This window comes from Bicyclus anynana, chromosome 5 (assembly GCF_947172395.1).
Source record: "Bicyclus anynana chromosome 5, ilBicAnyn1.1, whole genome shotgun sequence".
Lineage (NCBI taxonomy): Eukaryota > Metazoa > Arthropoda > Insecta > Lepidoptera > Nymphalidae > Bicyclus > Bicyclus anynana.
Window position 1 is genome coordinate 7,055,519 of NC_069087.1, and position 21,884 is coordinate 7,077,402.

Consider the following 21,884-nt stretch of genomic DNA (forward strand, 5'->3'; position numbering starts at 1 on the left):
TACGACCTTTCTACTAAATCAACATAACATAGATACCTACAAACCACAACATTGAAGCACATTTATATCTTTACCATACTCTGATTGAAGTATCTATACGCCATTTTCTCTTTATTATAGTGCAAAACACTGACTGTCTGACTTGATCCTGAAGTGATCCTTTGTTTAATACGTTGTTTAATACGTTTTATTAAAATCGTTTAGAATCAGAATAGAAACTTATAGATTTTCTAGAGGTTTTCTTCGAGCAGTTTTTTTAAGAGCGCGCAGCGCGTCGGTACGATATGGATAAAATTCGAAGCGCAAACGAGACGCCGAATTATGACTTTCACGTGAGTGAAAAGCACGGCGCGATTGACGCGCAACGCAAATTTTATGACGTGAGCGCCAAAACCATATTTACCTAATTGCAAGTAAATTAAACAACATAACGAAAAACAAAATGGCCATGTTCAAGATATATACCTAATTTTCTATACAAAACAAACATTTAAGAAAATAAGTTTGCTTTTCCTGAGATTGAAAGCAAAATGTGAGCAAAACATGTATTTTTCGAAAAAATAAACTATCGAGAAAAGTTTTACAAATTGTATATTTTGTTTAGTCATAACGAAGCTAACACTTTGAAATATCATTTACCCAAATATCAGGCTCCTAACTTTTCCAGAATCTGAAATCCAGAACCATTTGTAACTACCAAATTACATTTTCCACACTCTTAATTGTATGTGTAATATATTTTACTAAGCTTGCATGTGCATGCCCCGGACCGGATTCGAACCCACACCCTCCGGAATCAGAGGCAGAGATCACATCCATTGGGCTACCACGGCTTAAATTTTCATTATTTATATCTGCTGTTACGTTTGTATATTTTAAAGAGTCTGGACTACTGACTCTTTAAAGGAGTAATATTAAATACTACTTATAGGTATAACTTGATAGTAATAGTAAATATTCTTCTTTACAGATAGTAGTAGCCAACGGGTCGTCGTTGGGCACAAACTGTCGGTCCAACGCAGACTGCAGCACAACAAACGCACAGTGCACACGAGGAGTGTGCGTTTGTCAGCCGTACTACGCACAGATCGACGACAACACGTGCCTTCAATGTAAGTATATCTAGTACTAGCCAACGGGTCGTCGTTGGGCTCAAACTGTCGGTCCAACGCTGACTGCAGCACAACAAACGCACAGTGCGCACGAGGAGTGTGCGTTTGTCAGCCGTACTATTCACAGATAGACGACAATACATGCCTTCAATGTAAGTATATCTAGTACTAGCCAACGGGTCGTCGTTGGGCTCAAACTGTCGGTCCAACGCAGACTGCAGCACAACAAACGCACAATGCGCACGAGGAGTGTGCGTTTGTCAGCCGTACTATGCACAGATCGACGACAATACATGCCTTCAATGTAAGTATATCTAGTACTAGCCAACGGGTCGTCGTTGGGCTCAAACTGTCGGTCCAACGCAGACTGCAGCACAACAAACGCACAATGCGCACGAGGAGTGTGCGTTTGTCAGCCGTACTATGCACAGATCGACGACAATACATGCCTTCAATGTAAGTATATCTAGTACTAGCCAACGGGTCGTCGTTGAGCTCAAACTGTCGGTCCAACGCTGACTGCAGCACAACAAACGCACAATGCGCAATGTAAGTAGGTATATTATATACTTACAGTAGATCTGGGTGTTGATTTTGACAGGTGAAAAACAGGTGTATTTTTCACGAATCCCGCGTAAACTATGGATGTTTTCAGGATGAAAGTAAATGTTGCTCGAAAACCTCGTCTATTCCAGTGAATGTCCAATTAAAATTAGCTTGGAGAAAAAGACAGATAAAAATTTTAAAAAGTTTGATTGTATTATGTAACTACGTGTATAGGTAAGCATTAATTTGAGTAAACAGTTATTTTGGAATCACAGAAAGAGAGACAGAATTTAAAATTAAAAGAAAAAAGAAAAAAAAATACAAATTGAAAACAAAACCGTCGTTTCGCTTATTTATTTTTTGTTATTATAAAGTAGTGCATGACAATAAGAATAACACAATAAAAATATATCATGTGAACACTTTCTGTTTATAAAACACTTACAAAAATAACATTTGAAAATATTTTACTTTCTTTTACTTTTACTTGTAATACCTACCAAATTTTCTGTCGAAATGTTAACAATGATGTGAACATATTTTATTTTAGTTACTTAGGTATAAGAAAACTACCTACTTGCGTACATTAAACGAACTAAATAAATGATGAAACATTAATTAAAACATCCTTTGTATTTCTATTTATATTTCTGATATAGAATTTCCAAGGAAGTAGGTTAGATATAGGTATCTACTGAAAAAAAAAATACTCATACTTATTTCCTACAAAAACTTATCAATTTCCGTAATATTATGTTACTTGAAAGTAAGTAATTATAATTTCAACCCGTCGCTTATTTGTTTTCTTTTAACATAAATGTAGACGAGTAGATGAATTAATAATAATTATTAATTAATTAATTATAATTAATCTAATTTAACTAATAAAAGTAAAGATTACTGTAATTATTTAAATAAAATCATCTGATAAATTTAGCACTAAAGCAATTCAACTAGCTACTAACCAAATAATTGTAAATTAAAAATTTTATATTCTCACATTTGTCCTACGTTTTTTAACAGTTTCAAAGAATTGAACCGCAGGAAGGCAGGTAAAACTTGACATATTTTATTTTTGTGATAAATGTGTTAAAATAATTTTGATTTATATTCATGTTTATATTCCATTGTCTTATACTTGTCTTACTGGTTAGTGGTTTGGTACCTACCTGGGTAGGTGGGTTGTCTATTTTTAACTTTAAAGACTGCGTTGTTTCAACTGGAATGTCGGATTTTTCCCTATATGTGAGAAATACATTATTTGTTCATTTTGCTCACAAGACATATCTCAGAAGTCTGTCTTGGTTATAAATAAACTAGCATTTGCCAGCGGATTAGCTTACCTTAATGTTGTTTTTTTCAATCAATATCTTTTTTCTATATATCCTATTCTGTATAACTCAAATGTGTATTATCTCTATAAGTTACTTAAGCAAAAGGTACGTAAATACAGGAAATCGACGTAAAACCGTAATAAATGCAAATGAACAAATTCGCTTGATATTTTAAACTATTACATTTAGAATATTTTGTTTGCGAGGCTTTTATCGTTCACAAATCTAAAGCTGACGTTTAATTTTGTGATATCCGTTTATAACGGCCAGACGGACGTTTTTAAAGATGAAGGCTATACAGTGGCGTGCACAGGACGATTAACTAGAGTATGAGGTAAGACCATTTTAGACTGCATTGTCCTTTAACATCCAGGTGAGATCGCAGTTAAACATTAGGGTCATAGAATTAAAATAAAACAGAATATTAAATGATTTTGCGATTCAAAATCAAAATTTATTGTTCTCAAAACTAATAGACTTAGTTTATAGTTAGTGAGTCAAATTGTGGTCAAATCCGGTCAGCCAGTTTTGCATAATAACATAACAAACATAAAAACATCCATTTGTTATATTGATACTACAAACCGCCCCATTAACAGCATTTATCTGATCTCATCTCCGCTTTTACAATCATAAAACATCAAAATTATTATAAGGAAGTATTTTCTCAGATTCCAACTAGACAGTGGTCGATCCAGTCAAACGGCCTTTGGGACCAGGATCTAGTGAATCCCGCTAAGCACATTTACCCGCTTCTTACGACTATATTAGCTTAAGGTGATAATAATTAATTATTACATATTTTACCGTTTCCATATTGCCTTTAAAATATTAATAGGAAAAATGATAAATTAATGTATTAACGTTGTATACATTTGTCATTGTATTTAACTGTTAAGTGGACGCTGTCATTATGTTACGCTTTCGACAGCATGTCTAGTATTAGATACTTGTGACTTGTGACGATATAATATATTAGACGAATCATACGCTAACAATTTTAAACCAGCTCAATTGCCCCAATGTTTTCACTTTTCCTTTTAGTCTTTATAATGAAACCACAGATATAATGTAAAAAATGCATAAGTATATCATATTGACTTCAGCCATGGCTTTACTCTTTACTACTGGTAGGTAAATACTAGGCAGGTACCTACATTACGACGTCGGCTGAAGTTGATCATTATATTACAAATACATATATCTATACTTCTATATATTACAAAGAGGTAAAGTTTGTGCTGTAGGGAGAATTTACTGGTTCTATTGAACCGATTTAAAAATTATTTTACAACCAGCCACATTGTTAGTCATAAGATTTATTTTATCCCTATTACGGATTCCCACGGGAACGGGAACTACGCGGGTGAAACCGTGGGGCGTTTTTTAGTAAGAAACATTTCTTTATTTATAATCGGTAGGTATATCTTATAACTATATTACAGTATTTACTATCAATTTTATAGTTAAACAATTGAAAAGCCCTGTGTCAGAGTATTTGTGGTAATGTCTGGTAATCATCGAGTCTTACCACCTTCGCCTTTTTACATCGCACCGCAAGACATCGGGTGGGTTTTCATCCCTATGTTGTAGTCTTAGCTTAGCTTTGCGTCTTCTTTTCTCTTACGCACGGCTAAGGTTTCGAATACCCTTCCCAACACAGCAGTCTGTGTTTCCTGAATATTATAACTTGGGTATCTTCAAAACAAGAGTGAATAGGCACCTTCTAGGCAAGTGTGTCCCATCTAAGACTGTATCTACACTTACCATCAGGTTAGATCATGGTCAAACGCGAGCCTATTTGTATTTAAAAAAAAATCACGGGTAATCATACCTTACCTTGATATACAACATGCACGGGTAACACGTCTGTACTTATAAAGCACCAAAGCGTTACGCTTGTGGATATTTCCAATAGTAATAATTATTACGAAAGTAGAAGTGTTTGTATTTAAAGCGAATGCTTTCGTTTTCTATTAATTTTCCATCATTTTATTAACAATATGCAAATCGTCTCATAAATCTATTAAATTGTTCATGTTAAATGATTAAGATTATACTTTATTAGTTTTAATTGTAATAATATTCGTATAAATAGACAGAGATACATGTATTAATATTAATTTAGAATTTCATGTGGACAATTTTATTCAGATGATACCTATAATCGCTTTTCGCTTTCTTTTATAAAATTAAAAACAATTTGGTGATCATATTTATGAAAATACGAGGATAAAAAAACTTTTGGCGTTTTTAAAAAAAAAAATTTAAAAAAGCCATTTCTTCAAGCACGGCGTATATTCCCATCTAACTCACAGCAATATAAGGGATCCATCCTAAAACCTATGAGATTTCAAACCCACCTATATATTTTTTTATTGAATGTAAATGTATTTTTTTCATCGAATGTTAGATTCCATATCGCTTCAATAATACGTTATTGAAACGATATGGAATCTAATCAAATCAAATTTCCTGAGAATGCTCTAGTGTCAGTCAGTAAACGGATGTTAAAAATATTTTGAATCTGAATCGAAATCTGCGAAGCGTTGCATAAGGATCAGGTGTCCATGGAAATCAACAAATATTTTGTTGATTATTGTAAGTTCATAAAACTTTCGTTGCGACTTCTTCTATTCAATAGTTAATAGTTGCTAAAGAACTATGCTTATATTATGCTAGTAGTGTTATAGTTAACATACGTATATATGTCTACATATTCAACTTGTTCATCTCAACAGACCTAAGCTTAAAGCTTAATAAAGCTTAAGACTTAAGCCAATGTATAAATGCAACGTCCAGCTTCTAGGAATTGTTTTGCGTAAAACTTTAGAGCCCATAAATTAAAAGCTAGTGCGAGACAAGAACACTTGCATGTACCTACAACAGTATATATCGTAAATAGTTCTGTACTCTAACAAAACAGCAATAAAGAAAACACAAATATCAATTTGAGGACAAGATAAAATGGCGGTCTCCCCAACAAACAAGCCGTATTCACCTACTTACGCCAATAAATCTGTATTAAACCTCGGACTCGCAAAATTACTTAACAGTTCTTCACTTAACTTGCATGCATTTTATTAATACGATTATTTGCCAATGTTTTGAAATTAATTTTGGCACTTTAAACATGGAAGAAGAAAATAAAAGATAAATCAAGTAAACAGTTGAACAGAGACAAGAGATAGACAGTAGAATCATGTCAATTTCAATAATGATTATAATTGGTTTTGAAATCGGCAAAAGCGCTATAAAAAATAAAACTGAAAATTAGCAAATTTAACGACAGTAATTCTTTCCATCATCATCTTGTAATTTACAGAATTAGCAACAACGGAAAGAAAAGATCACCTTATAATAACGAAACTAGAGAAAACTATATTATTATGTCGGTAGTATGATACCCATACCTAATAATGTACTAAATACCAAAACCTATATATCTAGGTATACCTACTGGTAAGTAAGTAGTAAGACATGGAAAAAATAAGCTTGTACATATTGATGATGGTGATAGATTGTTAATTACAGACAAAAGAAGGTTTAAAGTTTTAAATTTAACAAAAGGCTCTTTCCCAGGCTCCATTTTTAGATTTACAAAGACATAAAGAAAACACAAAACTTTAAAAAGTTTAATAAAATTAATGAATAATTAATTAAGTAGGTTTGTAAAATAAAAGTGTTTTACGATATAACGGATTTCTTTCATATATGTATATACTCGTAAGTATTTCTACTCGAATAAGTCGGAAATAACTGTAAACTCGGATATTGTATTAATGATACTGTCATAATTATGTTCCCAGTTTAAATTAGTGTTATTAATTTTCACATCGAAATTACTACACAAACAGTAACAGTAACAGGTAGTAATGTTCGAAAACGGTTAAGCAATTAATTTCAATTCGGACAGCTTTGTTTTGCATATTAAATAATTGTTGACAAAGCATATAATTATGCAAATCTCTCTAACTGGTTTGTAGCAGAATTCCAAATTATGAAGTTAGTTTATTCTATCAGATAGATTTCCTTGTCTAATACTATACATTTTCTATTTTCTTTATATGTTCCTTATATGATCTAACGAATGAGTATTTATAACAATGACATGCAGGGATATAAGTAAGTTATAACTCTAGACTTTTAAAATTCGATTTCAGCTCCTTACTTATGGTTCGAAAATGGAATAAGTTGAAATTTTAAAGGTCCAGAGGTGGTTCTATCATCTGTCTCGTGTTAACTTCATAAGTATGCCTCTATGGATCGTATCTACTATTTTACACTATTTTAAACTCAAGTTTACAATAATTCAACTCTACGGTAAACGTTGTACGATCATTAACCCACATGTACACTGCATAAAATATCAACGTACGTTGTGACTTTCAATAAAACACATAGTCATTATTTACATAAATAACCCACTTTCTTGCTTTAAATAATTATCATTGTAATCAAACATGAATAGAAAATATTATCAAGATGGTTTTCTACATTCTAAGTAAACTTGCATTGAGATTTGATATCTACCTACTATTGTGAAATGTAAAACTATCTTCGCTCTTAGAAGGGATGGTGAGTTCACATTATACCTAAGTTGTTTTATTGGGTATAATGTGAACCGCCGAATCCAACTCGGTTGTATTGCACTCGGGAAACCTCGTGACGTCTTTTCGTCCGAAATTCCTCAGTGTCTGAAGACAAAAGACTTCGAACAGTGCGTGTTGCCAGCGATGACCTACGGTTCCGAGACTTGGTCGCTAACTATGGGCCTCATAAGAAGGCTCAGAGTCACACAGCGGGCGATGGAACGAGCTATGTTAGGAGTGTCTCTGAGTGATCGAATCAGAAATCAGGAGATCCGCAGAAGAACCAAAGTCACCGACATAGCTCAACGAGTTGCAAAGCTTAAGTGGCAATGGGCACCTAGTTCGAAGAGCCGATGGACGTTGGGGTCCCAAAGTGCTGGAATGGCGACCCCGCACCAGTAAGCGCCGTGTTAGTCGACGCCCCACCAGGTGGACTGACGACATCAAGCGAGTCGCAGGGATTCACTGGATGCAGGTGGCTCAGTATCGTGATGTTTGGAAGTCCCTACAAAAGGCCTATGTCCTGCAGTGGACGTCCATCGGCTGATATTGATATGATGATGATGATGTTTCACTTATTATCTGTCTAATATAATTTGTTGCTACATTGGACAAAGTATAGAATCCTACTTTCCGGCAACATAGTAAAAGTATTGCTGATAGGCAATAGCATTATAGACACACGAGTACACGTATACATTGCACACCTTATCAAATAGGACTACGTTAGAACGTACGTGTGGAATGATTTGTATGGGCTTATGGTCACACGTTCCTACCTAAAATGTTCGCTGCAGTTTGATAAATGGTGAAGAATGTTACACAGATTATACAGAATTTTATTTATTATATCTATTGTAAGTATGTTTCTTAATCTGTACCTCTATTTTTTTTTAATAACATTTATAATAACACCGCTACAGTTTTCGATACATAATAAAGAAAATTCATCATCATCATCATCATTATCAACCCATATTCAGCTCATAGTTGAGCTCGAGTCACTTTCGGAATGAGAGGAGTTAGGCCAATAGTCCACCACGCTGGCCCAATGCGGATTGACAGACTTCACACACGCAGAGAATTAAGAAAATTCTCTGGTATGCAGGTTTCTTCACAATATTTTTCTTACCGTTTGAGACACGTGATATTTAATTTATTAAAGAAAATTACCACCAGGGAAATCGCAAAAATGAGAAATATGCTTGAATGTGACCCAAGCCTACTTTAGATCCGTGAGACTTTACGAAGCTATGTAGGATAAAAAGATCGCTTAGTGAATAGAGCCTATTTAGTTTTTGTATACGAAAGGAGTATATCTTGTCTTCTATTACGTAAAGATTTTTACCCATATCCCAGCTAATTAGTTCTTATAAATAACATTTAAACTACTGGATATCGTAAGAATCTATCTAATTAAGTAGGTAATTTTTGTTTAGAAAATATGAGTAAATTTAGAATAATTAGTAGGTACCTACGAGAGATTTACGAGTCGGTACAGAAATACGTTATAATTCTATGGTATCTACATACCAACCTAATTATTTGCAGGACAGTTTTTTATTTACGACAAAAACACGTGTTAAATATTGATCGGTAGGAAGTGAGACATGTTTTAACGCTGTCCATAATGGATATATTGTTATGTTATATCTAGATAAATGTATTACATACGTGTTAACTTAACTCATCATTATTCATAGTCTGCTGACAAACGAAATTACTTGTTAAACGTTTCTATCATTAGACAGTAATCATTCGAAAGTGCTATGTTTACACAAGCGGGAAGTTGTAACACTATCATTACACGACTTGATAGTACATATTAGAATAATTAAAATTAGAAAATAACTTTCCGAATACTATAAATTGCACCGTGTCGACGTTACGCGGACATTGATTACTTGCAGCAATTTGGTTTCCTACATTGTGTTACTGCCGACATTTTAAATATCAATATTATTTTTAATATTGCACCGCAATCTCCGTCACTACTTTTTATTGGCGTTTTCTAAAAGAAATTTCCTTGTAAAATGACTAGATAGTTAGTACGTATTTAATCTCTGCTAAGTGGCTAATTGAGTGAATTTTTGTAAATGAAATATGATGCATCTGTATTAAAAACCGGAGGTTATTCAAAATATAAGCTTCACTGACTGTTTCGAGCCCTTGTGTGCCCAGTGCCAAGGTTATTCAAATAAACTTATGAAAGTATTATACAAAATATTTTAAAAGTTTAAAAAAAAAGTTAAAAAAAAAACGTTATAAGTTTCATCAGTATTTAATGGATAAGTTTAGGTGTATTTGCATGGACAATGCAAATGCAAGAGGCGTATGTCCAGCAGTGGACGTTTATCGGCTGTTAAGGTAGGTCTTTAGCAAGTTGTATGAGATGTCCAGTGTCTTTCCTCAGTTACGTCTTCTTGTCTTGTAAATAATAAAAGAAAAAAAATGTCGTTCCTCTATAGATTTCAATATTTCCGGATACATTGATAGCAAAATAAAACTAGCGGTTCCAATATAAATAGATCGAAAGAATACGTTTGTTATTGGATGCAAATTGAAGGTCGCACCGCAACGGTGAACTTGAGAGATGAGAGGAATAGGGTCGCGAACGAGCGGGGTCACGACCTCGTCGTTCAATTTTCACTGCCTTCATTCATTACACCTCAAGTGCTGACAGCTAACGCCCTGTCTGTGAAGCATTAATGATAGACGTCAATTTTTTAGACTTTCTATGACCAAATGTTGTTGATTTTCCTCTAATCGCTCGTTTTTATTCCTATGGCAATAGTTTTTCAGGTTAAACCTAAAATAGTAACAGATTGATCGATTGCAGTCAATCGCAAACTTATTTGTAATTACCACACTTGAAAATTTATACAAATCAGAGTTCCAGCACTAATATAAGCACTAAAATTGGATAGTTAACAGAAGCCACAATCGTAGATGTCTACTTGAATTTCTGGCACGAACTCCCAAATCTGTCTAATAGATCTCAATCATGGCTAACTGCACTTGACAGACATGTCTGCCTTCACAATGTCGTGGTAACTAATCGATTCTATCTAGCATTTTCCTAGTATTAAACTAGATTCTACTTGTCGGTTTGTTATTGATACTAAATTGGCAGATACCGATTTTGATCGGAGCAGTATAATAACAATGTATCTATTTGAACGAGTAACAGAATACTTTTATATACAACGGGGTCAACAAATAAACTATGAATTCTTTTATTAAATCCAGCACAACACAGCGTTTAAGTTTATCGTATCCCAAAACGCAAGCCGTTGCAAACACAATTCAAGGTGGATCTTTTAAGGACCCTTGTCAACAAGGGCCTAGCATGCTGTCCCTATTAAATAAAAAATAAATAATATTTAGTAGTCGTAGTAGGGTTACATTTATAAAAGGCACACCGCACAGGTCGGTGTCGGGCAGCAGCGTCATCGGGGCGAGAAATCTGGCTCTGCGCTGACCAACCGCATGCCCATCTTGGTCAGTATCGGGCAAGTCTTTGTACATGGACCGACAGCGGGCGATGGAACGAGCTGTGCTAGGAGTATCGCTGGCGTGATCAAATCAGAAATGATGAGATCCGCAGATGAACCAAAATCACTGACATAGCTCAGTGAGTCGCACAGCTGAAGCAGTAGCTGGCCGTGGGCGGGGCATATGGGACGTTGGGGGTCCTAAGGTGCTGGAATGGCGATCCTGCACCGGAATGCGCAGTGTTGGTCGACCCTTCACTAGGTCGACTGAGGTCATCAAGCAGGTTGCAGGTAGCAGCAGGATGCTGGCGGCTCGAGACCGTTGTTTGGAAGTCCATGCAAGAGGCTTATGTCCAGCAGAGGTTATCCATCGGCTGATAATGATGATAGGTACCTAGTAGAACTTTTTGCGAAAATATCAACTACCGTTATATTTATTTCTGCCATTCAAGCAGGTAAGCCATCTTCTTGGTCCGTTAATTATTACTATAAATTAAACCTATATTTTTTGTTTCAGCAACTCTTCTCGGGTCAGAATGCGTGGTGTCAGAGCAGTGCACACTGAAGGTTGCTTACAGCGCTTGTTTGGATAACGTTTGTCGATGTTCAGACGGGCATTTACAGTTCAGAAAACATACGTGCCTCTCTCGTAAGTAGACTTAAATCACAGATTGCCTATTTCATATAATACGTATGTCAATAAACTACAATTTTATACAAGCTGGCAAGTAATAAATACTTTTGCTTGGCACTAATAGTATCTAATAGGTTACGGAGGTCAGATGAGATCGCTGATTAAATATCGGGAACGTGCTATGTTGAGAATTCCCCCGTTGCAGTGACAGAGAAAAGTAGTTCAGTAGTGCGTGTCATACTTTCGTTTTCTTCATCGTGAACTTACGCCAAATCGGTCACGTCACGGGCTACCTATAATGCTTTGGATACAGATAAATCACCGTGTAATTCTGTAGACACAAAAACAGATGAAAGTCGAGATAACAATGTGGAGTAAGCTGTAGATGTCTTACAGTATGAGATTGCGTTTTAAGAATCACGTCTTCACTCAAACCAATTTCGGTAACGAGGTAATAGGTATCGCCTTTATAATTTACTGCAAATTAGAATTGTGATCAATCCGTAACGTATACTGTGAGAACAATGAGGTGATTGTTCTGACAAATGAATGCGGCGTCTTTTGTATTTATATCTGGATGCTATTAGCCGCTAAATAGTCGTTTTCCGCGTGTTCATCTGCGAACTAACATTTATCTACCTACTTTCTTTTAAATCCCACGATACTATTTTGCAAATGGTACAATGGAAACATTGTATATTTGTCTTGTTGCAGAATGATGTGGGGTCATGTTTAAGCGTTTAGTTTTAACATCGTGTCACTTGATGTTTTTGTTACATTGGCGTTGCTAAGTTAATCTATACATAAATTCAGATGCATACAATAAAATATTTCCAAAATGTAGACCGCAGACAAAAACTGACATCACACTCGCGTGACGGCTTATTCAGCATAAAACTCAACTTACAATAACCGAATTAACTATTTTACGGCATACATTCGTGACACTATAACCGAAATAAATTGCATGTCTATTTGGTTTCTTAAACTAGACGAAATAGTTTTGATTAGAAGAAATTTTAATTGGATTAAGCATTATTCTCAAAATAATAATAAGTTATAATAATAATAAGTTATAATTATATTTTAAAACAAATATTCGATCATTAAATGAGCACGCCTAACTTAAATTCTTTAGACAAAGTTTAATTTAAAAGATACATCAGGAATAGTTCGGTACTGGCTTTTAATCAGGCAGTTCTTGAAAGGGACCTTAAAATATATGAAATAAATATTACTTAAATACCTATTATTAGTAAATTATTGACACTTGACTAAGTAGTATGATATTGTAATGTTTGACTATGCATGTCGTAAGTAAATTACTACAGGTTTTATATTAACTGATGTTATTGAACAGTTTATTAGAGCATACAACGACAACAACAAGTCGTTACTGTCAGGAAACAACCACTGTACACTAATGATTGTCACGCCTCATAAGTTCACTACTGTCATCTAAGCTGACATCAAATGGTTACCGCAAATTAATACTCGCTATTTTTATTTACAGCTGCCCCGCCTGGCCATGTATGTTACAGTAACGAACATTGTCGTTTGTTTGATAAAGAAAGTCACTGTGAATTTGTAATACCAAATCTATTTGGAAGATGCGCCTGTAATCCATTTTTCAAGCAATCAGGAGATAAGTGTATAGCGCAAAAATCAACGTCATATGCCACAGAAGCTGTTATTGTCGAGCAAGAAACAGTTGTCGGTTCAACTAAAGAAATTTTGGTAAAACAGCAGTTACCTTTAAAACCGTCTCTCCCACCAAGTAATCCTGAATCTGAAGAGAACCTCAAAAAATATGATCCACTAATCGATAAAGAAGACATAAAACCTAGTAACCTGCCTTTGTTTACAAGTAAAAATGATGTGCTCAGTACTCAAGAAGACAGTCCACTTATGCAAGCTGTCATGAAAGTTCCAACAGCCGAGCCAAGTAAACGATTACCTGTATCAAACAGAAAAGATGGTGAACCAAATGAATTAATTAGAGTTGATGAAATGACAGCAAACTTGCACGCTAACGATCAACCGATTTATAGGGTTGTAACACAACCAACTGTAGAACGGAAATCAAATAAGAAAGGATCATCAAAAGAACAAATAAGTAGCAAATCTAAAGGTGGTCATCAAAAAAAATCTTCTTTAAAAGGTTAGTTGAGGTTTTTTTTAAAAAATCAATGAATGTAATAGTAATACTAGTAACCACTAATAGATAATAGAATAATAAACATGTACCTACGTATAACTTCGTTTATGTTTTTGATGGATTAACTTTCATTTTTCAGATAAAAATCGTATTCGGGTCGATGCTGTATCACCGTCTGACTTGGGGCCGGCGTCTCTGGGGATGCCCTGTTTCACAGACAATCAGTGTCACATGGTGGATCCAAACACGCGATGTCTGAATAAACGATGCGATTGCGCGTATCGAACCAATTCCACCTCAGCGTGCTCGGCGCGAAACAGAGGATGTTTACCAGGAACATTCCAAGTGAGTGGCGCTCGTGATTTGACTGACGACTTTTTAATAATCTTAATGAAAGCAATTGTTGTAGGTTTGGAAAAGTACTGCGTGAACTTTAGAACGAAATTAAGTCATAATAAAACCATAATCAACCTATCATATGTACTTGATTGAAAATCATAGGTAGGTTCTTACTCTAATATAGGTTGACCGGCAAACGGGATATAGAAAGCCGCTTGATGCAAGCAACTAATCTATAGAAGTTCTTCAATATGCCTACGTCTGGCAGTGGACTTCCATTATAATCATCACCTGTTATGGTAGGCGTTCAGAGATTCGTATCGTACGTATAAGACGCATCGTATCAAACGGATTATAGTATTCTTTGTGAAGGAAATCAAAAAAGTGTGTCCACTGATCCGCATCCGCGGATCGCACGTACCATAAAATTAAAAATACGTTTAAAGCAATGCGTCCGATGCTTACGATGCGGATCTGTGGACGCCTGTCTTCACAGGGTAAGGCCACCCTATTTCCACCCACCATATTTCTTTAATACGGTTTGGCAGGCTTAAAACATTGTGGACCTTGGTGGATCTAAGCTCCGAATCTCTTTCTCATATACGTGGGCAACTAAATTACACTGATGACGATAACGTAGAGTTGTCATCCTCTATTATATTTGTGTTATTTAGGATAATGATGATACAATGTTAAAATGTTAACAGTGTCGTTCAACTGGTGCGTGCATCAGTTGGTACTTCGTCTGCGACGGCCGCAAGGACTGCCCGGATGGTTCCGACGAGAAATGTCAAGGTACTGGTAGAGGTAACTATCTATGCACATTTCCCTTTCATCGCACACCTTATGTAATTTATCTTCGTCTATTAATTAAATAAGAATTCTAACAAATATATTATAGCTACTTTTAACGTGATAATATTCGTATACAGACTTATACACCTAAGTAACCTATAGGTAGTAGAATTAAATTAATAATTTTAATATAAAAAAACTCTCGTGTCACGGTGTTATATAGTGGTCGCACTCCTCCGAAACTGCTTGTTCGGTTTTAATGTAATTTTAATGTTGGTATATTTATATAGAAATAGGTATATAGAAATATGTACTACTCATAGTACATTTTAACCGTCCTACCTGTGCTCCTACCCCGCAGGGTTTGCGGGGTAGGAGCACAGGTCACTTTTGAATCACAATTTTAATATGAAAGAAATTCATAATTATTCATGTTAGGTAGAACAACATTTACCGGCAGTTATTTTTTATTTGAATTATTGGCTTAGTGATTAACTTGTTTGGCTTGTCCTGGGTTCTATGCATCGAAATCAATATTTATTGTTTGTTCTGAAAGATTGGAATAAACCCGTTTCGCCCGCGAAACCGTTCGCGTGGAACCTGTTTTTTGAAAATACCGCGGGAGCATGCATTTTCCGGGATAAAAAGTAGTCTTATGCTCACCAAATCAAATTTCATCCAAATCAAATCACTAATTTAGCCAGCCACATTTACTTTAGTCTTAATAGGGATAGGATAGATAGATAGGAAGATGATAAGGACATAACATCTTGATGGTGGAAATAAGGAAGACGTTGGTTATAATCTATTACAGATGGTACAGGAGAACGTTGTCCAATGCACGCGTTCCGATGTGGAGGCCCCGGGTCGCCGTGCGTGTCCCGGGCGTCCAGGTGTGATGGCAAGGTGCAGTGTCCCGGCGGGGAAGACGAGAGGAACTGCAGAGCTACTAAACGGAGAGGGTAAGAATCATATTTAAGAAGTTCATGAGGAAACCTGCATACCTGAGAATTTTCTAAATTCTCTACGTTTGTGAAGTCTGCCAATCCGCATTGGGCCAGCGTGGTGGACGAAGGCCTAACCGATAAAAATCGATGTTAACTTTCAAACCTTATTTCACCCCCTTCTACGAGTATCTGATATTTTCGCATGTTTTATATATAGTAAACTGGCGAACCCGGTCAAGCTTCGCTTTGACTCATGTGCACTTCTGCCCTACCTCTACCCTTAATGGGGGTTTAGAAAGAGACAAAAAGTAGCCTACGTCACTCCATCTTTTCAACTATCTCCATTTAAAAAAATCACGTCAATTCGTCGCTCTGTTTTGCCGTAAAGGACGGACAAACAGACAGATAGACAAACACACACACCTTCACATTTATAATATTAAGTATGGATAGACCACTCACAACTTGAACGATTTATATTAAAAAAAAACCTTCAACCCCTTTTTATCTTGGGTTTGAGTTTTGAAAAACCCTTTGATTAACATTATTTTTAGAATTTTTCTGGTAAATATAACATACCAAGTTTTACAAATTTAACTGGAAAAGTGAATGCCTTTCCATACAAACTTTCAATCCATCTCATTGGGAAAAAATCTAATAACCACAAAGTTAACATTAACATTAATAAAAAGCATTATAAATGTTATACAGTTTATCCTTAATCTAGAACGCATACCTTCATGTTTCCCGAGGCGCACTGCGTAGGCAATCCGGTCCCTCGAGACGCAGTCCGAGAGCGAAAAACGCAAGAAAATGCGTGTAATAGATACCGAGAAGGCACAACAGGTTGTCTATGTGGTTTTGTGCGTTGTATAACAGTACGGGCGTGTTTTTCCAGTTGTCCGCGACACACATTCCGCTGCGGGTCGGGCGAGTGCCTCCCCGAGTACGAGTTTTGCAACGCCATCATCTCTTGCAAGGACGCCTCGGACGAGCCGCCGCATCTGTGCAACGAGCAATCGAGGTAACTGACATCAATTATGTTACAACTAGATCAGCGTTTCCCAACCTTTTTCAGCCCTAGGAAATCAAGCACAGTTTTTACAGACCCCCTTAATGAAATAAACAGTATTCCGGTCATAGTCTGAGCACCGTCGGTACTAACTGCCACAAACTTGTCACAAGTAATTTCATGAGTGGAATAAAGTTGTGCAATACTTGAAATATTACTTCACTGTAGTGTGCGAAGGCAGAGGTAAACAAAATAAAAAACATATGCAAGCAAGTTTGCATCATTTCTAATATCTGTACTCTCATCAAAAAAGAAAAAATCTGCTCGCTTTAAATAAGATTTCGAGAAGAAGGAAGATTATGAAATATTAGCATTTATGTATGGTCCAGAGATGACACCGTGGACCCCCATACACATACCCCCAGGGGTCCGCGGACCACAGGTTGGGAAACGATGAACTAGATTAATGATTCACGGATTATTACTTGATTACAAACTAAGTATAGTAGGGGAACCGAAGAGGGGATTTTTGCAGTTACTCGAGCGCGGCAGATAAAAGAGGCTATACATTGCACGTTGTTGAGTACCTCCACCAAGTACGAGCCCTTAATACGGTGGGTACGTTTAGGGCAACCAAAAAAAAGTAACTTCAGAAATACTCAACCAGCACGTCAGATTAAGTTAAGGTAAGTGAGTTGATAGCTAAAAACTGAGCATTTCGAAAACCTGACCATTTGAGTGTAACGTAATGGGAGGGTTCCAAAGTTACACAATAAAACCCTTATATTTTAGTTCTCGAGTTACGAGCGCGATTAAGTTTTTGCTTATTTTGAAGGACCTCCAAATTAATCGCTAAAATTTTGAGACAATTTCAGTTAGCTACAGTAATAAAAACTGCTTTTAAAGTAGTTTTTTTTCTACCACTATTCTTCCTATAATTTAATCTACCAAATGCAATCGGTCACCATGACTCTTTAGTAACTGCAAATTTAGCTTTCCGGGCTCCCCTACTTTAGTATATCTATCGATAATTATAATATAGCTACAAAGTTTGTATTTGTATAGATGATAATCTGAACTAATAAATAAAAATATAAGTGTCTGTTTGCAACTTTAAAGAGTTTTCACTATGCGTAATACATTCATCAGCTCCCACATCCCACACTACATATCCAGCTCACTGCTGAGTTCGAGTCTCCTCTCAGAATGAGAGTGGTTAGGTCCACCACGCTGGCCCAATGTGGATTGGTCCTTTCTACTTGGAAATACCTTACTTTCATATTATTACATATGTCTGTCTGTTTTTCCGGCTAATCACTGATCAAACTTTGACGAGACTTTCACTGGCTAGAAAGCTGATGGTATAAAAACTAGTAAAAAAATAATAAGGTTTGTCTGGCAATCGCAGGCTCTCGATATTCCACGAATCACCGGAAATACAATTAAAACACGAAAGTACATTTGATACCAATTTGATTAACAGTTTAAAACATGTTATTGCAATGTTGTAGTCAGATTGTCACTTACCGGCTTGAGATTAAAGTGCAATCACTTACAACGATCTTTAGATGATATCAATGTTATCAAAAAACACCAATTTACAAATTAGTATCTGTACCTACATCCGGAAATACGAATGACCTGACACAGAAATACACTAAAAATGATTAATTGAATTTAAGTGTTTTTGTAGATAGGTAACATGTCAAAGGAGATGGTCCAAAATTGTATGGAGCCCAGCAGGGCTAGCACGGGCAAGGGAGAAATTTATCCACGGGGAGAGGATAAAAAGTTTATCCCCCACACTCGTTTTATCCACTCACCGCGCATGGGCACGTCGGTGGATATAATATCCCCGGTGGATAAACGGAGGGAAAGACTTGTCAACCCATTTGTATATATCTTATAAATTGGCATTAGGTATATTAATAGTCCGAAATAAACGTAAATTTGATAATATTTGGTTTTTTTGTGCATACTATTTATCTGTTTTCTGTTGGCATTGTTTTGTTTGGTGATTGTTTTTTGCGGTGGTTTGTAGTAGGTATCTATAGTATCTATCATACTAGCGGACCCGGTCAAGCTTCGTTTTGACATAAGTGCACTTGTTCTCTATCCCTACTCTACCCTTCTTTACCTCTACCCCTGCCCTACCCCTACCCTACCCCTGCCCTACCCCTACCCTACCCCTACCCTACCCTACCCCTGCCCTACCCTACCCCTACCCTACCCCACCCCTACCCCAACCCTACCCCCCCTCCCCCGCCCCTAACCCCCCCCACCCCCTCCCCCTACACCAACCCTCCCCCCCTCCCCCCTCCCCACCCCTACACCAACCCTACCCCCCCACCCCACCCCTACACCTCCCCCCTCCCCCCTCCCCCACCCCCCTCCCCCACCCCTACACCAACCCTACCCCCCCTACCCCACCCCTACACCAACCATACCCCCCCCCACCTCAACCCCCCCACCCCGCCCCTAACCCCCCTCCCCCTCCCCCTACACCAACCCTACCCCCCCCACCCCTACACCACCCCTAATCCCACCCCCACCACTACCCCACCCCACACATACCCCACCCCTACCCCACCCCTACCCCACCCCTACCCCACCCCTACCCTACCGCTACCCTACCCCTACCCTACCCCATATTGCGAAGCAATTGTTAAAGACCAAAACATGCGAGACATAATTGTTTTTTTAAGTAAAGTTTTATCCCCACATCAACTTCACAGGGATAAATTTATCGCGTTTAAATGTCAAAAGTCCCAAAGTATATCATTTTATCCACTCCATATGCCATAGTCGAGGAAAAGATCTCCACGCGTAATGTCAATCGGGGATTAATTTGTCTTTCCCTTGGGGCCATGCTATGACGGGTGGATTTATATCCTTAGTCAGTGGATATAATGGGTGGATAAAAATTTTATCCCTTGCCCATGCTAGCCCGGCAGGACCAGTCATTGTATCCCAGCGGAAATAAAAGAAGATATTTTTATAACTAGTTTTGAAATATACGAGTCTACGAATTTACTTTAATTCTATCGAAATAATATTTATTATCTCCCAAGAAATGCAACATTAATAAATGTAATAATGGCGGATAGATGACGTTTTCAATGCAGTAATCGATTTGACGTTTGCTGTCAATTGTCATGCCATAGTTGCTCAATAGGCGCCATCTTGATATAACTCAAAATCTTGGGTTTTTATTTTATTTATTTCTTTTTATTTAGTTAGATTTATTCACTTTAATAAATTTTAATAAAATCCTTGTATTTTTTAAATTTTAAAGATACGGGGTACAAGAGTGGACCTGAAATAGACCATTTCTTTTACCTCAGCTTTTAATAAGAGTGTTTCAGAAATGTTTTTATTTGTGTAAATAATAGGGATGAAACCAACGACCTTATCATAGGATGAAACACACGAAATGGTTTCTTTGAAGGTTTCTACAGGTATCTACTTATTACTCGAAAATCCCTTCTGCAATATAGGTTCGTAGGCTTTCATAAATCACACTAATATTATAAAGGCGAAAGTTTGTGTGTAAGTGTGAAAGTGTGTAAGTATGTTTGTTCCACTTTTACGCTGCGGCTACTGAAGCTGATTTGGCTGAAATTTGGAATAAAAATAGATTTTACTCTGGCTTAACACATAGGCTACTTTACATCCCGGAAAAAATCCATGGTTCCCGCGGGATTTGTGAAAAACTGAATTCCACGCGGACAAAGTCGCGGGCGTCCGCTAGTATAAATATAAAATGTAAAATCGGACAAGGGGAAACTGCTTATAATAAAATGTCCAAAGTACTCTATGCGGTCCTATTTAATTCCTGACAAGATATCGCGTTCTAAAATGTTACCTACTCCATTATTTTATATGGCTGTGAAACTTTGGTCCTGATAAAGGAATGTAGTCGACGGTTCCAAAGGTACAAGCATTTGAAAAATGAGGATTAAGCAAAATGTGTAATGTGTGTATGTGTAAATCTCATGGAATAACTTTGTCTCAAATGCTCTAGTTCGAAGCAGAATATATCAATGATAATGAGGTGGTAAGTGGCATTTTTCGGACTGATGACAGATCTGCAATGAGCATACCTCAATCAGCAAGATAGTCGGAAAACATGCACCAGGGAGACAGCAAAAAAAAACAGAAAGAAATGGGTGGACGATATCAAGGAATGGGCGAAGCGTAACTACAGTCAGCAGACAAATATTTCTCCACTTGACCGCCAAACTTCAATTAGAAGAAGGCACCTGATGATGATGAAGCGTTCGTAGGACGAGCGTGGTTCTAAAAATTCCTTCTCTTTCATTGGTGATCAAAACCAAAAAATCAAAAATCAAAAATCATTTATTTCAAGTAGGCTTAGTTTACAAGCACTTTTGACACGTCAGTTGACTATTTGTAAAGATTCTACCACCGGTTCGGAAGGCAGGTTCTGCTGAGAAGATACCGGCAAGAAACTCAACAGTTGCTCTTTTGAAAAAGTCATACAGTATTATAATTTACAATTGATAACAATTACTGTTTACATTTCTTATAGTTTTACTTCCTGTGTGAAGGTGGAAGCTGATCCAACGGGCTCCAAGCATCTTTAAGGAACGCATCAGTGTTATAGTACCCTCGACTATCAAAGACCTATGTCCTTCTGTGAGCCATTAAAAATATGGTTAACGATGATGAGATGAAGTTTTCTTGTAATTTTTCATTTAATATTTGTTTGGTTTATTTGAAGATGGCGGGCAGCTGACTTCTGCCCATTGAGGTGTGGCAACGGTCGGTGCCGAAGTACGGCGGTGGCGTGTTCTGGTCGAGACGGGTGTGGTGATAACAGCGACGAGATCGCTTGCTCAGTTTGCAGTAAGTCACTTTATAACTTTATAGATAAGCTATACCCTAACTTTTGGGCCTC

General features: G+C 36.8%; 1 protein-coding gene across 2 annotated transcripts in view; it reads left to right on the plus strand.

The window, feature by feature from the left end:
* The window catches only part of LOC112054721 (uncharacterized), a 58,027-nt gene that overhangs the window by 30,409 nt on the left and 5,734 nt on the right, over nucleotides 1-21,884 (plus strand). Inside the window, exons 2-9 of one of the 2 annotated variants that reach the window (XM_024094593.2) lie at nucleotides 971-1,112; nucleotides 11,596-11,727; nucleotides 13,226-13,873; nucleotides 14,010-14,215; nucleotides 14,917-15,016; nucleotides 15,819-15,966; nucleotides 16,850-16,975; nucleotides 21,708-21,832. In XM_024094593.2, coding sequence (XP_023950361.2) covers nucleotides 971-1,112; nucleotides 11,596-11,727; nucleotides 13,226-13,873; nucleotides 14,010-14,215; nucleotides 14,917-15,016; nucleotides 15,819-15,966; nucleotides 16,850-16,975; nucleotides 21,708-21,832 — 1,627 coding nt within the window. The remainder of the gene's footprint in view (nucleotides 1-970; nucleotides 1,113-11,595; nucleotides 11,728-13,225; nucleotides 13,874-14,009; nucleotides 14,216-14,916; nucleotides 15,017-15,818; nucleotides 15,967-16,849; nucleotides 16,976-21,707; nucleotides 21,833-21,884) is intronic. The other variant, XM_024094595.2, reaches the window with a different exon arrangement.